Source organism: Labrus bergylta, chromosome 3 (assembly GCF_963930695.1).
Source record: "Labrus bergylta chromosome 3, fLabBer1.1, whole genome shotgun sequence".
In the NCBI taxonomy this organism is placed as follows: Eukaryota; Metazoa; Chordata; class Actinopteri; order Labriformes; family Labridae; genus Labrus; species Labrus bergylta.
The window spans coordinates 2,300,323-2,318,283 of NC_089197.1; the positions used below are offsets into that span (position 1 = coordinate 2,300,323).

Here is a 17,961-nt window from a genome sequence, read left to right on the forward strand (position 1 = left end):
AACCTCACACCAGATATCAGCTAGCATTTCTTAAAACCAAATTTAATAGATTTTTATCATATATATACTTTTTCAATTGACTGAGATAATCACTGAATATTAACACAACAGATTTGACGAAGAATTAATCTACTGTTGATGATTTCTCAACATATTACTAAATAATGAGAGAAGAAACATGGACATACCTCACTGTCTTCCAGAGCTTTCCCACCACAGGAAGTGACATCACTGTGCGCTGGTCAAATGCATTTTATGGGAACACTTTGGAGATTTAATGCAGTTTTATAACAGAGGTAACAGAGTTGACGTGAACATACGGACAGACAAAAAATATATATACTACTGTTCTAAGTTAAATTTTAAATAATACAGAAATGTAATATTTGGAAGTGCAGAAGAACCTCACAGAGCTGGTCTGCACAGTCCTTCAGGAGTCTGGAGCTGATGCTGTCGGGACCTTTTGGCCTTCCTCGCCTTGATCTTCCTCAGCTGACTTCTCACCTGATCAGCTGTTATGGAGAGGCCGTCGGTGGAGGAGGAAGAAGAGGAGGAGAGGGTTGTTGAGGGGGGTGGCAGGGTACTCAGGGTAGTCAGATGGAGTGTCTAAAAAGCGGGTTGGTCTGCGTTCTGGAGGGTGGAGGTGGGGTTGGGAGCAGAATCAAATCTATTGAAGAACAGATTCAGTTCTTTGCCCACTCCCTGTCTCCTGCTTCAGGGCCCCTCCCACGCCTTCTGCTGTGACCTGAGATGTTATTCAGGCCCCTCCAGACGTCTCTTGCATTTTTCTGTTGTAAATGCTCCTCCATCTTTTCCCGGTAGCTGGTTTTCCCCTCCTTGATTTTTTTGAGCTCCTTCTGCACCCTCCTCAGCTCCTCTCTATCTCCAGCTCTTAAAACCTTCTTCTTTTTTTGAGCAGGGTTTTCAGCTCAGGGGTCACCCAGGGTTTGTTGTTTGAGAAACACTGTATTTTTTTGGTGGGTAGTGTTCTCAACACAGAAGTTTATGTAGTCTGTGATGCAGTGGGTTAAACCGTCGATGTCCTCCCCATGTGGGCTTCTCAGCACCTCCCAGTCAGTGGTGTCGAAGCAGTCCTGCAGCGCCTCAGTGGCCTCCTTAGACCACTTCTTCACATACCTGGTTGTGGGGGGTTGTTTTTTCACCATAGGTATGTAAATGGGCTGCAGTCTCACCAGGTTGTGGTCTGAGCGGCCCAGTGGGGGGGAGGGGTGATGATCTGTATGCATCCTTGGTGTTTGCATACAGTAAGTCCAAAGTTTTATTGTCCCTGGTATGGCAGTCAACATACTGAGTGAAAGTAGGGAGAGTGGCAGACAGGGAAGCGTGATTCAAGTCTCCTGAGATGAGAATAAGAGACTGGGGGTGTGATGTCTGTAGCTGAGACACTACACTGTACACACACACAGACACTTGAGCGCACACACAGGTGAGCACACTTTCACCAGCGGAGGCCTGGGTGTGCACAATAATAAAAAGTCCTCAAGAACCATCAGAAAATAAAGTAGGCCGCTTAGCTTACTTCAGACTTTTCTGGGCATGTCTCTCTCTCTCTGCCATTACTCAGAAAATGCGCTGTGACCATGCTGCATTCAGGGGTGCTCAGACAATGAGAGATGCATTCAGGGGTGCTCAGAAAAGGGATTGCAGGAACAAAAACTAAGCTAGACAGACCGTTAAAAGTTGAAATAATTGTTTTGACTGCTGTCATTCAAAGAAACACATGAACACCATGATCCCTTTAAGGGTCTGTGCCCCCCACCCCCATGGTGTTTTCATGAATAAATTAAAGGAATCTTTTTCAGTTATTTCAAAATGTTTCTTCATTCTCAATTTGTAAAATAAATCGTGAAAGAATCGTATCGCGAACCCAGTCTCGTGAATCATTACATCCCTACATCAAAGTGTGTGTAAGAACATAGTTTAATGAAAAAAGTCTTGATTTTTTGTATTAAAAAAAAATGCAAATAATTGTTGCAATTTCTGCAATTTAATTGCAAAAACTCTCTGTTGGACACATATCTTATTCTTTCCTAAAGATTGAGCTAGCTCAGCACTTTGGTGTGTGAAGAGGTAGTATCTGACATAATCAGGAAGTGATCAGCAGCACATGGCTCATTTACATAACGCCAGCCTTTCTGTTGCCGTTTTGGAAATGAGCCACAGGTCGGTTTCGAACCTTGGCTGCCCGCTCTCCAGGACTTAATGATGAGAAACCTCAATCTTCACAGCCTTAGACAAGTTCCTTATTTTCTTCCAAAATAAAGGTAGGTTTGTATCCAAAAAGGAAGTAAAGTAACCTAAGCTTAAGGCATTACAAAATAAAAGCATTAAAAACGTTTTTTAAATGCAAAATGAGTGAATTCCAAACATGATTAAAATGTGATCAATTCTAGTGAACTATTGATTTTCAGCCTTTAAAAATGAAATCATTTGACAGCCCTTATTAATATTTAAAAAGCAGTTTAAGTACCGTTAATGTTTGTTTACTGTGTCCTGCAGATGTCCAGCAGCTGTTGGTGAGTAAAGAAGAGCTTCCACCTGAGCAGCAGGAGTGGAGCCACATTCTGGACCAGGAGGACACTAAGCCCCAACACATTAAAGAAGAACATGAGGAACTGTGGATCAGTCAGGAGGAAGAACAGCTTCAAGGACTGGAGGAGGCTGATACCACCAAGTTCCCCTTCACTCCTGTCTCTGTGAAGAGTGAAGATGATGAAGAGAAACCTCAGTCCTCACAGCTTCATCAGAGACAAACTGAACAGATGGAAACAGGAGTTGATGGAGAGGACTGTGGAGGAGCAGAACCAGAGAGAGACTCAGATCCAGAGAGACGTTTACAACCAGAGACTGAGGTCGAGACTGAAGACTCTGGTGAACCTGAGACTGATGACAGTGATGATTGGAAAAAGACAAGAGAAGATCTGTCAGAATTAAACTTGAAAAATAAGAAACTAAAGACTGGTAACAGACAACACAGCTGCTTGGAGTGTGGTAAAAGATTTAACCAGATAGGGCATCTGACCAGACACATGTTAGTTCATACAGGAGAGAAAGCCTTCAGCTGCTCTGTTTGCAGTAAAAGCTTTAACCATAGACAAAGTCTGACCAGACACATGTTAGTTCATACAGGAGAGAAAGCCTTCAGCTGCTCTGAGTGTAGTAAAAGGTTTAACCGGAAAGAGTCTCTGACCAGACACATGTTAGTTCATACAGTAGCGAAACCCTTGAGCTGCTCTGTTTGCAGTAAAAGCTTTACCCGAAGAGGAAATCTGACCACACACATATTAGTTCATACAGGACAGAAAGCCTTCAGCTGCTCTGTTTGCAGTAAAAGCTTTACCCAAAGAGGACATCTGACCCAACACATGTTAGTTCATACAGTAGAGAAACCCTTCAGCTGCTCTGTTTGCAGTAAAAGCGTTACCCTTAGACAAAGTCTGACCAGACACATGTTAGTTCATACAGGACAGAAAGCCTTCAGCTGCTCTGTTTGCAGTAAAAGCTTTACCCTAAGAGGAACTCTGACAAAACACATGTCAGTTCATACAGGAGAGAAACCCTTCAGCTGCTCTGAGTGTGGTAAAAGGTTTAACCGGAAAGCGACTCTGACCACACACATGTTAGTTCATACAGGAGAGAAAGCCTTCAGCTGCTCTGTTTGCAGTAAAAGCTTTACCCTAAGAGGAAGTCTGACAAAACACATGTTAATTCATACAGGAGAGAAACCCTTCAGCTGCTCTGAGTGTGGTAAAAGGTTTAACCGGAAAGAAATTCTGACCAGACACATGTTAGTTCATGCAGGAGAGAAATGCTAATCCTGTGCAATGGTAAAACTGATCTAAAGGATTCCAACTTCACATCACTAATGTGTATATAAGACAAAAAAGAGATATAAGACATAAATCTGTCTCTACTTTTTTGACATTGAAGTTTTGCTGACATATGAACCAGTAAGTTGGGATCAGCTATGACGTTTGAATTTAAAGTGTTTATATGAAACAGTTACAGTGTAAGGATTCTTCTTCTCTGCTGATATCTTCTTCTTTCTGTCACTCCGTTTCCTTGGATGCCTCTGGGTTGGGTAGCAGAAGTTCTTCAGACAGCTCACGTGTCACCTTGTAATAAATAAACTGATGTAGAGTGAGAAAGACTTTCATCTACTTGTGTTATTTTGTTTCGAGTGCCTAAATTCTCTTTGGTAAAGAAAAGGAACTCAGCAGATCCTGATGCAGAGCGACCACAGTCAGATCAGGTCCAGGTTTATTTAACTGAAAACCTTTAACCCTTAATAAGAATCCTGCAGTCAGAATACAAAATAAAGAAAATCTCAATGACACCTGAACATGCACAGGATTAATTAAGAGTGCAGAGGCCACTGGGCACAAAACTGCTGCAGCCTTTGATCCCAAACTGAATGACAACACTTGTAGATGTCATCTGGATTTACTCAACATTAGAAGAAACAATAGAGCCTATAGCATTATAGCCTTCAGTGTGTATAACTAAATGGTATATGGAAAAAACACTTCAATTGTGTGTATATTTGTTCTGTTATCATTTCTCTCTTTGGCTTCCTTTTTGCTGCTTCACTGACTCCCCCAGTGCATCTCTGGCAATCCGATGATCCAAATCCACTCTGACTCTCCCGGAGTTTGCTGGACATACTCAGGGGAAGAAGGAGCTGTTTAAGGGTCGGGGGCAGGCCAGTTACCAGGTCCCCTGGTTCACTAACTTCACGGCTGAACATCATGAAGTTGGGTGTGAAACTGGTAGCGCTGTGCCTGGTTGCTCTGTAAGCCATGACAGCGTAGGGGATCCTAAGGTCCCCGTGTCAGCGCTCGGCTGTTGTGGCCAGAATCTTCTGCAGGGTGGAGTTAAATCTTTCTACCGGTCCATCAGACTGTGGTCGAAAAGGTGTGTTGTGCATTTTCTCAATAACAGTGAGCCCATTTTCTAGAACACCTCGGACTCAAAGTTCCGACCCAGATCACTGTGCACTCTTTGTGGTGCACCATAACCACACACCCAGTCAGTGCTCTTTCTGCTGCCTTGTGTTTCTCCCCACTCAGGTTGCCTTCAGGTAAAGAGGGGCGGAGCCACTTCATTTGATTTTGTGCACCTGGGCACACAGGGCCTCAGTATTTAAAGTGGCTTCTTATTCTCGGGCCCTTTCCGAATAGCCACAGTTCAGTAGGCAGTACTTTTTAGTAGGAGTTTCAGTATACTGAACTTTCGTGGTCATTCAGTATGCATTGTTTGGGTTAACTTCAGTATACTGAACATTTCAGTATGGATACTAATTTCCGGGGTTTATACAACATGGATCGGATGCGTGCTTTCAGGAAATGAATTGTATTTTACCCACAATGCAGTGCGAAACTAAACATAAATCGTCACTTCACGTCTGCCTCCAGATCAAAACAAACGAGCGTGGATTAATTTAATCAATTTTTAATCTAGAATTAAAGTCCTGTCTGAAATCACTACTTTTAATTAACAACAGAAAATATAACAAATATCTGCATTATTATAAAACCTTTCCCCCTCTATTTAAATAATGATTTAACTCTTTAAATGCGTCTTTATTGGTTTATTTTATATTCTGTATATTACTGTCTTTCATTTGTACTTTCCTTTATGTACTGTATGTTATTTAGTTATTTAATCTGCCTTTTACTTTATTTACATTGTAATATTGTTTTTTGTTTACCTGACTGTATATGTGCATTACTCTTCTTGAATAAAGCTAAACAAAAAACAAAAAAAAAATGGGTGAATGCGGCCGGTTCGGGAAATGTAAATGACATCACTTCTTTACTGAATGAATCAGAAGAAGTAGGAACAAATATCTTCCTACTGTGCGCGCCTACTGAATAGTAGGTACAAACAGTATACAGCATGGATAGTAGGTACTGTCTACTGAAAGATTGAGTATGTACTTGGCAATTCAGATACAGCCTCTGTCTCTCTCTCGTCAACACTACACACATTCACCATTACAATCACCACTGATTTACAGTTTGCACATTCTTTGATTAGGAGGATTTGCCTGGGTTGTGAGAAAATGGGGGCTTGTCTGACTTCTGAACTTGGATTTGGCTTGATACTTGGTAGTTGTAAATCTAATTAGTTGTGTATCAGATTGTTTGTGTAGTTTGTTTGGAACTTGATCTGTGTAGAGTGGTAAGTAACCTCTCTGACTTGTTACTGGTACAATTTGTTTGAAGATTTAACGATTTGACTTTCTTCAGAGCATTAGTTGTACTTGTTAGTTTGACCATCAAGAGTTTTATTTTTGAGCACCCTGATCAGCAAGCCGCCGGGCAAGCAGGACTTGCCACTTGGTTATTTTGCCATTTTTATTTTTAGTGGTAACTCTGGGGAGGGGGTGTGCCAAATTCGGTATGTTTCAGGTGACTCGGTCAGTGGTCTTCAGGGATGGTGTCCGAGTTTGGGAGACGCCTCGAGCTCGACAAGCCATTGAAGAAGTGAGGCTTAGGTGAGTTAGTTATTAGTGTAGGTGTTGGGGTGTCTCCATAAAGCTTGTAAAGTAAAGCAGCATATTTTCTTTGTTTGTTGGACTGATTACCTTGTTACATTACATTTTCTGAGACGTTTGGTTAAGTTGGTTTTTAAACTTGGTATTTAATCAGTGGTAGACTTGACTTGGGATTTTGACAATGGTTTCTGTGTATGAGTAACAATCCTATGAAAGCTATTTTTTTTAGGGGCAGGCATTACACCTCGTTTTGTTGATGCAGGTTTAACATTTGAAACAAAAAAGAAAACTAGAGCTTGAAAAGTACAAAATGCAACTCATTAAAGAGGGTAAATTTGCTTAAATAAACTGTACAGAAGCTATACACTGTATTAAAGCAAAGATATAATACAAAAAATAACAAAGGTGAACACTGTACAATGAAATGAAAATATAAATATGTTTTCTGAGAAGTCTCCTGACAAACACACGGCGTGCGTATAGACTCAGAGACACATGTTCTCTGAAGTGATATTCAAACCAAAGTTGCTGTTTTATTTCATGTGTAGTGAATTATTTAAAACGTATCTCCTGGTACCAGCTGGTGTATTTGTAGTTTATTGTAAGGCCAGAAGCCAGAACAAGGTGTTCTATGTTATTGCTCTGCCTCCACATGAATGATAAAGTTCACGTGTTATTTGAAGTCATGTGGTGTTTGTTCCATCAGAGCTCGTCTGTGTTTCTCCTCAGTGCGTCCCCCACAGCACCGCGATCAGTTTAGACATCCTGAAGACGATCGAGGAGAACTTGGAGATGGAGGAATGGGTGAAACCTGCCGACGGCTCGCGCCCACTCGAAACAAAACATACACGAGGGACACTATAGAAGCTTAGTCTAATACTAAAGCTGCCGTTTTGTTTTGACTCCCAGGAGTGACCTGGCTGACGCGCCGTACTGTCGTAGGTCAATACGATCCCGTTTGCTGTTTGTCGATCAATAAGATTTCTGCAGTCGTGTCTTTGGTTTGCAGCATAATACAATCCATTTATTGCAGCACCATGAAGTGAATACAGCGTCCATCAGTTTCCATTCTTTTGAACTAAACAAACAAACAAACAATACAGCTGCGGTTTCTCCATGCCGCCTGCCGCCTCAGCGGTCAAAAACCATAAGCCCTTCCGGGGTCAAACACCTCCCGTACCTTGACAAGTGACGTACATTTATACCTGTGACAGGTGGTCAGGAAGTGATCTGGTACCTCTCCAGCTGCCAGACCAACTTCCATATTTGGTCCGCACCGGGACTTGAGCCGGCGACCCTCCGGTTCCCAACCCAAGTCCCTACAGACTGAGCTACTGCCACCCAAATTGCATTTGTCACAGGTGGGAGTTATATCGGGGTACATGCTGGACAACTTAACCTTGGACATGTGACCCCTGTGGACCACCTTAAATTGAAGTAGACAGTGTCTAGCACAGATTGAGGATTTATGTATTGATAAAAGAATGGAGTCCCATTGGTCATCAGAGATGTGTCCCAAGTCCTGTTCCCAGGCCGTCTTAATCTTGTCCAGTGGTGAACATATCAGCATCAAAATGATATTGTGTAACTTGGACAGCGCACCTCTAGACAGTGGGTCAAAGGAAAGAAAGGTATCTATTGGGTTAGCTATGGGTACTGAAGGGAAACAAGGCACGTGCGAACGAACATACTGTCTGACCTGTAAATACCGAAAGAAGTGCGTTTTGGGTAAATTGTATTTCTCAGTCAATTGATTAAAGGAAACAAAACAACCGTCTTCAAACAAGTCCGCAAACGATCTGATGCCCCTTTCATGCCAAGTCCGAAAAGTTGAGTCAGAGCGCGAGGGGGTGAAGAGATGGTTTGAGGCAATCGGACTCAGAAGGGAAAAGAATTCGTATCGAAAGGATCTCCTACATTGGGTCCACACCCAAAGGGTATGACGTACCATTGGATTATCCAGTGATTTTGGTAAGGGGCAGTCAAGCGGCGCACCGAGGAGTACAGGGAGGGAGATGTCTCGGCATGAATTTAGCTCCAGAGATGTCCAGTCTGGACCGTCGGACTGGAGATAAAAGCGAGTCCAAAAAGCAATACAACGAATATTGGTAGCCCACTAGTAGTGACGGAAATCAGGGAGCCCCATACCTCCATCCCTTTTGGGTCTCTGAAGCAGAGCTTTGCTAATTCGAGGCCTCTTGCCCTGCCATATATATGAGGAGATAATGGAATCCAATGAAACAAAAACGATTTTGGAACAAGTACTGGGACACACTGAAACAAATATGTAAATTTTGGGAGAACATTCATTTTTATGGAGTTTATTCGCCCAGCGAGCGATAATGTGAGGGGGGACCACTTTGATAGTGATGTTCTGACCTGGTTTAACAAGGTTATAGAATTGTCTTTCAAAATGTTCTTAAATTGTCGGGTAGCAACCACTCCCAAATAGGTAAATTGTCTCTCTTCAATTTGGAATGGAATGCCACTGTAGTCTAAGTCAAACGCCTGTCTGTTAATTGGAAACAGTTCGCTCTTGTGCATATTGATCTTGTATCCAGATATAGATCCAAATTGCTCAAGCAGGGAGAGAGCTGCTGGAAGCGAGGTATTTGGGTCTGAAATATATAATAGGAGACCATCTGCATATAAAGACACCCTATGCTCTGTACCCCCTCTCCAAATACCAGAGACACCCTGGCTGTTCCGAAGAGCCATTGCGAAGGGCTGAGAGATTGTGCTGTTTGTTTGAACTTTAGCAATGGGAGAAGCATACAATAATTTAATCGAGGCTATAGGTAACGGACCTAATCCAAAATTTTCCAGAACTTTAAACAAATATTTCCACTCAGCGCGATCAAACGCCTTCTCTGCATCTAGTGTCATGACACATTCGGGGACATTACTAGAGCTTGAGTATAGAATGTTAAATAAATGTCGGACATTGAAGAAGGAGTGTCGGTTCTTTATAAAGCCAGTCTGACCCTGCGCTATTATTAAGGGGGTAACTTCCTCCAACCTGTGTGCTAGTGTCTTGGCGAGGACTTTCGCATCTGTGTTGAGCAGGGAGATTGGCCTGTACGAGGCACAGTATGTGGGATCCTTACCCTTTTTAGCTATAAGAGTTATACGAGCCTCATTCATCGACTGAGGAAGTGAGCCTCGCCTAAGAGACTCGAAAAAGACAGTAGCAAGGCGTGGAGAGAGGAGTGCTGAAAATTTCTTGAAAAATTCAGCTGGGAAGCCATCAGGGCCAGGGGATTTCCCGGATTGCATGGATGATATAGCCAGGGCTATCTCCGCCTGAGACAGAGGAGCCTCCATTTTCTCCACCAACTCTGGCGGAATGGTTGGGGTGGACAAAGGGTCAAGAAAGGCCTTAATAGCTGCATCGTCACCATTAAATTGTGAGGTATACAGTTGGGAGTTGTGGTAGAACTGGGCCTGCAGAAAATCAGCAGAAAGAGGAAACCCTCCGACCCTTGGGACGAGAGCAAATAAAAGAGACTTTCAGAAACTGTTGAGTTGCTAAGTCACCCAGTTTATTACATGCAGCATGGAGAGAAGTTCAGCTATGCGTACAGGATACACAAAGTAAGTTCTCTGCCCGCTCTTGGGGCGTACAATCTTTATATACTTGAGCATATAGTGTGATCGAAACTTACAGAGGAGGATCAAAGAAACAGGTGCAGCTTTATCTGTGTCAGCACCTTGTGGTCAGTGTATAAATATGTGAATGTAGCAGTAACTTGTCCTTGAGAGTTTAAAAAATAGTCCTTATAAGGAGCTGTTGTTGAGTCTGTGTACGTGAGATAAAACACCTGTGGTGAGGTGAGTATCGTGCAAGGTTCGTGTGTTGCAGTGGTCATATAAGGACACGGTGCATGTATACGTGATATGTGTAATGCTATGTGTAATGCATTGGATCAGTTAATGAGCAAACATAAAAGTATAAAGAATATAAGATTCCACATTCCCCCCTTTTGTTCTTTAGAACAAACTACAATAAAACAAAATAAAACATAAAACATCCTTCACACATCACTCATCAAAGGGGAAGAAACTGAGATCGGGGTAGCCTTCATTTTCATCATCAGCGTCATTAGCATCACCATTAACCGCTAGCAGCGGGAAATTTTGCACAGCATCTTCAGGATGTGGGGGTGAAATAGCACGGTCAATCAAGCGAGTCATAAGAGCTCTAATACATGGGATACAGCAACAACCACAGAGAATGAGAATCGCAGCCATGACTGCAATTGAAAGTAGGACAGACATAATTAGACCTTTCCATTTACCAAACAAATTGCTCATCAATGCTGATTTCTAGGAAGGAAAATCTGAGGAATGGTCTTATGAGTTTGTTTGGGAGAAGGTGTGAGACAAGAGACAGTGGTAGAGGATACAGACCGTCTTTCACGTGGTTGTTGCTGCGGAGAAAAAGTGGTGTTAACATCGGGTGCTGTAGAGTTGGTGAGAGAGGGTTTAGTGGGAGTGGTTACAGATTTAGTGTTAGTTTCTTGCAGCTGATACCATAACCAAGGTGCTAGCACAATGCTAGCAAAAATTAGGAGGATACATGTCGTGCCTCGGAGGCCACACAGGCCTTTATGATTTCTAAAAGGATGCCATGGTCTGGGCCTGTCTCTCTTCTGACCGCGTGGCTGCCTCTCAGTCAATGGCAGGAGGGTTGGAGTTGGAGCCATGTTGCCTGCTGTAGGAGCAGAGCACGTCGTACACTCCTGTCGACTAATTCCTCAACGCTCTAATGCTGTCTTGTCAGCCGTTGCAGCAGGTGGTGTTACCTTCTTACAGTGGGATGCGTGGATCCATGTAGGTCGACCTTCGACCTTTACTGCGGTGTTTGTGACGAGTAGAACCTGATAAGGTTTGGTCCACCGGGGCTGCAGTGCAGTCTTCCTTTGGTGGATCTTTATAGCCACGTAGTCACCTGGTTGCAGTGGATGTCCTGGTTCGTTCAGGGGTTGTGGTTGTCCTTCACGAACCTGTTTGTGAATGGATGAGAAGACATAGTGCAACGCTTTGCAATAGTTTAGTACACTATCATGTCTCAGGGCCATTTCTTGAGGGACTATCATAGTGCCCAGAGATCCTGGGGTGCTCATGGCTCGTCCTGTAATCACCTCATATGGAGATAAATGATTACGTCTGCTAGTAGTAGCTCTGATACTCATCAAGGCCAGAGGAAGAGCCTCCGGCCAGCTAAGTTGTGTCTGTGCACATATTTTAGCTAGTTTGAGTTTCAGAGTCTGGTTCAACCTTTCAACTTTCCCTGCACTTTGTGGATGGTAAGGTGTGTGCAGGTGGTGTTTGATTCCTAGTGCTGTAACAACATCTTGCACTATTTGTCCAGCAAAATGAGTCCCTCTGTCACTATTAATGGATACTGGGATACCAAACCTTGGAATGAACTCTTTGAGTAAGGCTTTTGATACTGCTGTTGTGTCTGCTTTTGCAGTAGGAAAAGCTTCGGGCCATCCTGAGAATGTGTCCACCATGACCAGGACGTATTGAAACCGTCCGTGTTTTGGCATTTGGATAAAATCAATCTGTAAATTTGAAAATGGTCCTGGTGGAGCAGGATGAGCACCTTGTTTCACTTTTGTTGTCTTTCCAACGTTGTGTTGTTGGCAAATGGCACATCTTTGTACAAAATCAGCACATGCCTGGGATACATTATTTGCATACCATACACGTCTAATTATCGCTTCCATCCCCCCTTTGTTCACGTGTGCTACACCGTGAACAGTCTGTAAGAGGTAGGGGAGGAGCGACTGAGGGCAACACGGGCGCCCGTCGACAGAGTAATTTACATTATTTACAAGAACACATTTTGTCTGCCAGTGAGATCGTTCCAAGGGTTCGGCAGCTAACTGTAAGGCAGCTACGTCATGGACGGAGGGATCCGGGCTGGGAGAAACCAGTGTTGAGGTCGCCAACACGGGAGCGAGGGCTCCTGACACCGCAGCGGCTTTTGCTGCAGTATCAGCTCTTGCGTTACCGAGGCTCACAGGATCTTTGGAAGATGTATGGGCGTCACATTTGAGAATAGCAACTTTAGAAGGAAGAAGGAGAGCTTTTAGGAGAGCCTCTACTAGGGAAGCATTTTTAATAGGGGTGCCTGCAGATGTTAAGAAATCACGATGTCTCCAGATTCCACCAAAATCAAGGCAGACACCTAAAGCATACCGAGAGTCAGTGTAGATGTTAACAGATTTATTCTTTGCATAGATACATGCCTGAGTGAGAGCCACTAGCTCCGCCTGTTGAGCAGAGAAGTGGCCTGGAAGTTTACCTGTAAGAATGGTGCCAGTGGGAGAAACTACAGCCCAACCTGAATCAAGCGTGCCCTGCAGGTTTCTAGAAGAGCTGCCGTCAGTGAACAGGGTAAGGTCAAGGTTAGACAAAGGGGTGTCAAAGAGATCTTCACGAATGGTGTAGGTCATTGTTACCGTCGCCTGGCAGTCATGGGGCTCACCGTCAGCAGCAGTAGGAAGGAGAGAAGAGGGATCGAGAGTTGGAGATCTGTGAATAGTAAGATTAGGCATAGACAGCAGCAACAATGACTGTCTGGCTGCGGAAAGGTGTTGTGTGCTGGCTCTGGTAAGCAGAGCACTCACTGCATGGGGAACATAAAGTTTACACTGAGAGTCCAATACCAGGTCAGACACGGTTCTTACCATGAAAGCAGCAGCCGCCACAGCTCGGAGACACGGGGGCAAACCCAGCTCAGTGTTGTCAAGGCGAGTGGAATAGTAACCTACTGGGCGTTTGTTAGAGCCATGTTGTTGAGTGAGAACACCAGAGGCAAACCCATTGCGTTCGTGAACGTACAGCTGGAAAGGTTTGCTGTAATCAGGGAGACCCAGCGCCGGGGCCTGTGAAAGTGCTTGTTTTAAGTCAGTAAACGCTGTCTCTGCATCCTCCGTCCATTGGAGGTGCTCAGGAGCTGCCTGCAGGAGCATGTCTTGAAGGGGCCTGGCTCGAGGGGCAAAGTCTATGATCCATGGTCTGGAGTACCCGAGGATGCCTAGGAACGACTTCAGCTGCTTCTTGGTGTGGGGTTTTGGAATGTTCAAAACAGCAGAAACACGTTTACTACTGACTTGGCGGGTGTTACCTTTGAGAACATGGCCCAGGTAGATCACTTCTTGTTGCACCAGCTGGGCTTTCGTGGCGCTGGCCTTGTGTCCCTTCTCAGCCAATGACAACAACAGAGCTCTTGTGTCCGTTTCGCATGCCTCTTTGGTGGGGCTGGCTACCAACAGGTCGTCCACGTACTGGATCAAGGCACTGCCTCCAGGGAGTTGAACGTCAGCTAGATCTGTAAGAAGGGCTCGGGCAAAAAGAGTGGGGCTGTGAATAAAACCTTGTGGGAGGCGAGTCCACGTGTACTGATGCCCACCGTAGGTGAAAGCAAACAGGTACTGGGACTCTGGGGAGACAGGGATGCTGAAAAAAGCAGAACAGAGGTCAACAACAGAGTACCACTGAGTAGAGGGAGGAATAGAGGTTAGGATGGTGGTGGGGCTGGGTACTACAGGAGTCATGGGAGCCACATAGTCATTTATCAGGCGGAGATCTTGAACAAACCGCCAGTCAGGGGAGTTAGGTTTCTTAACGGGTAGAATAGGGGTGTTACAGGGGCTCTGACACGGCACCAAAACTCCTTGGTCTAAAAGGGTAGCGATGACAGGCTTAATGCCTTCCAGAGAGGCCTGTGAGAGGGGGTACTGCTGTTTTCTGGGAGCAGGACCTGATTTTACAGGAATTGACACAGGAGGGTGAGACAACATTAGGCCACACTCATTAGAGTACTGAGACCACAATGTGTCTGGGACTCCTGCTGTGGCAGGGGACTGAGGAGGAACAGAAACTGAGAACAGAGAAAGAGGGTGAGACATGTCAGTGGTCTTAAAAGGTGAAATGGTGCATACAGGATCTTCGTCATCAGCTAACCATGAGTCATCTACTGTCACTGTCCATGCCACGCCCTCATAGTGGGAGTACACCATTCCTTGGTACAAATGTGAGATGGTTGGAGTCAGAGTCTGTAAGGTCTTTGCTATGGGACCTAAGTCTTTAGGCTCGTAACCTTCACAGGTGTAGAGAGTCAGGTGTGGGGCGGAGTCAGGTTGCTGGAACAAGCTGGAGGCTACTGGGCCCAATTGATGTGTCAATAGGGCACTCCCCTGCTTACACAACAAAATGGTACACGCAAAAACACTACAGGCCTGTCCTAAGAAGGGAGAAAAATTATGGAAATACTCAAGGTCTCGTCCTGTAGGGTCAACGTGCAAAGTCCAGTGCATGCGGTGTGGAGGGACACAAGCTGAGGAAACATCAGGGAGGTCTGGGCTGTCTGAGAGAAACTCCTGCAATAGATCAAATGTAAAAGGCACCATGCTTCTTATAATAATATCTGACTGAAAGTCATTATACATTAGGCTGTAGAAAAGTCCAGGCTGGTTAACTGTCATGGACATCTGGGAAGTTGGAGGGAGCTGTAATTCAACAGAATTAGCATGGCATACCAAAGTGGCTTTTAACTTACCTAATAAATCTCTTCCCATTAAACTTACTGGTGAGTTGTCGCCCATAAGTAGAAAAGAGTGCTCCAGATTTTGACCCTGAAAAGACACTGCAGCAGGTTGTGAGACATAATTTTGTTGCGTAATTCCAGCCACTCCTATGGTACTTAGGGTTTCTGTGGTGGGTGCAACATTAGCAGCAGCTGCATCAGAGGGAGTCAGGGTAGAAACAGTAGCCCCAGTGTCTACTAGCATCTCAGTTGAGGTCCTGTTTATTTCCATCACTGCCTTCGGATCTGGAGAAACAGAAAGAGGAGCTAATAAAAGGGGAATTAGTGTTTGTGTAAGTGTGGGTGGCTTACTTCCCTGTGAGCCTAGGTGTGGAGCCTCGCTGGCCTATTGTGGGTGCAGGAATGGTCCACCAGGGGGACCCATTTGCTGTCTATTCATGCCTCCAGCTCCGCCCCCTCCTCTAGGAGGAGCCCAGTTACTTCTGTAGGCGGGTTTGTTTAAACCTGGGGCTCCTCCTCGGCCACGCCCTTGTTGGCTGGCCTTCAATCTACAGTCTTTGGCCCAATGTCCACTTTGGCCACAGTACAGACATTGATCTGGTCTTACCTGTTGACCTTGGGGTGGCTCTCGACTGTGAAAGGGGTTGGTTCCTTGAGCTGCTGGAAAGGGGTGATAAACTGGCCACTGTGTGGGAGCTGGAGATAAAAACTGTGTCTGTGGGAGAGAGGAGGGTTGGGTAGGGGCAGCCTGCTGGGGTTGTTGCACAATCATTTGTTTTACAGCACCAGAATATTGTTTACGTTTGTCTCTCTTTCCCTTATTGCTGTGTCTTAGTTTATTTATTTTTTTACAATCGGTGTCAGACTCTGATCTAGAACTATCAGAGGATTCAGCATTTCGTCGATTTCTTTCCAAGTGTTTGGCTATAGCTACACATTGTTCTAGAGTTTTTACCTCCCACGCGAGGTCTTGTTTTATCACTTCTCTGGAATGTCTTTCTAATCCGTCAACGAATGCGTGCGGAAGAAGCGGGGCGAACTGCTCTGAGGTTAAGCCTGAGTATTTCTTAAATGTGTTTTGCAACCTAGTCACAAAATCTTCCACCTGTTCCTCTTTTCTTTTATGTAGTCCTGACAGTTTACCCCAATCTGGGTTGACTTTGAATTTAGTCTGTAAATCCTTCATTATTTCTTCCAACATAAGTTCGCCCCTTTCTTCTGTCTGATCTTTTGCAGCTGCGCTCTGTGCATCAAGATGTATTCTCCATCTATCCTCGAGCTTAGGCCAACGCGCCATACAAAAGCTGTACCAGTCACCCTGACAGGGATGGAAACATCCAGACAGTCTCTTTAGATATGTTATAGTCTGAGTCACGTCCTTCTTAGGATCTGGGGTATCGTCAGTCAGTTGTTTTAATTCCATTTTAGTCCAGGGGCGGTATGCAGTGATAAGAGACCCATCCCCATTTATTCCTGGAAATATTCTTAAAGGGGCTTCGAGCACGTGTGTGCCTCCCTGTCCTGATCCGCTAGCTCCTTTCTGACCCTGCTCCTTTTTGTCTTGTTCTTTTTTAAATTTTTGCTGTTTAAGTCTTTCAGAATGTCTCGGTGCTTTTTGTTCTTCATCTGATCCGCCCGAAAGCTCCTTACTGCTATCTCCCCCTCCCTCTGCTCGCTCATCCTGTTGTTGCGGTGCAGCTGCAGCCTGTCCGCTTCTGCCCTGTCTGGGTGCGGGTGCTTGTGGTGTATTTCTATACAGGTACAATTCGTCATCTGAGCTATAGTCAGGGGGAGAGCCTTCTTTTGTTAACAGGCTGGGGTACAACTTAACAGTTGAGCCCTTTTTACCAAATGGATTATTTGGAGACCAAGCTGTAACTTTGGCTTTATCTGTTTTTGGGGGTTTGCTTGGCTCTCCTGGCTGATTAACTGAATGTAACATTAATCTAAGTTTCTCGTTTGCTTCACCTTCCTGCTGTGCCTTTTCTGACATTTCAGCCGCTGTTTTCAGCGCTGTTCTCTCCCTACTTACTGCTGCTTTCTTTTCAACATGACCTTTCACAAGCCCCCAATGGAGGTCTTCACTCTTCTTTGGTCCTGCTTTTCCTTTGCCATCTTTTCCCCACCACTTTTCTTTCAACATTTTATCCACTTTTGCGCATTTCTTTGGGTCGCAAGTGCCCAGTACCGGCCATTTTTTTTATTTCTATTTATTTATTTATTTATTTTATTTTATTTTATTTTATTTTATTATTATTATTTTTTTTTGTTCCAACGTTTGAAAATTTTAAGCCAATCTATGTCAGGGTACCCTGTTTTCATTTGCATTAAGATTGATCTATCCGGAGTATTACCTTCGCCATCAGGCTTTAGTTTACTGGTTGATTTTCCCATTGTTCCTTTTATTTGTTTGTTTTATTTTATCACTTTAGCATAGCCATTTTACTTTATCTTTGTTTTTGCAATCCTTTGCTTAATTTCTGTTTTCACTGTACTCCCTCAAACGTCTCTGAGGTTTCCCATGAAACCCAGATTTTTAGTTTAACATTCTGTTTTCACTGTACTCCCTCAGACGTCTCTGAGGTTTCCCATGAAACCCAGAATTTCAGTTTAATATTCTGTTTTCACTGTACTCCCTCAAACGTCTCTGAGGTTTCCTCATGAAACCCAGAATTTTAGTTTAACAAATTCGTTCCCACTATTTTATACAAATTTAGGTACTTGATTTTATTATTCTTCTTTTATTTACCTTATTTTATTCTTCTTCTTTTATTTTTTTCACTATCGTCCGATGGTCAGAGTAGTTTCACACAGTTCTGGTTCTTTACCCAAAATTTATCAGGGATTCCGTTACCAAACCTAGAGCTCCCTTCTCACA

General features: G+C 44.1%; 1 protein-coding gene across 1 annotated transcript; it reads left to right on the plus strand.

Moving 5' to 3' along the window:
- Nucleotides 1–2,896: 2,896 nt before the first annotated feature.
- On the plus strand, nt 2,897–4,315 carry LOC136178537 (gastrula zinc finger protein XlCGF57.1-like). The gene has a single exon (XM_065952453.1). The coding sequence runs from the start codon at nt 3,051–3,053 to the stop codon at nt 3,834–3,836; it is 786 nt and encodes a 261-aa protein (XP_065808525.1). The 5' UTR covers nt 2,897–3,050; the 3' UTR covers nt 3,837–4,315.
- The last annotated feature ends 13,646 nt before the right edge of the window (nt 4,316–17,961 follow it).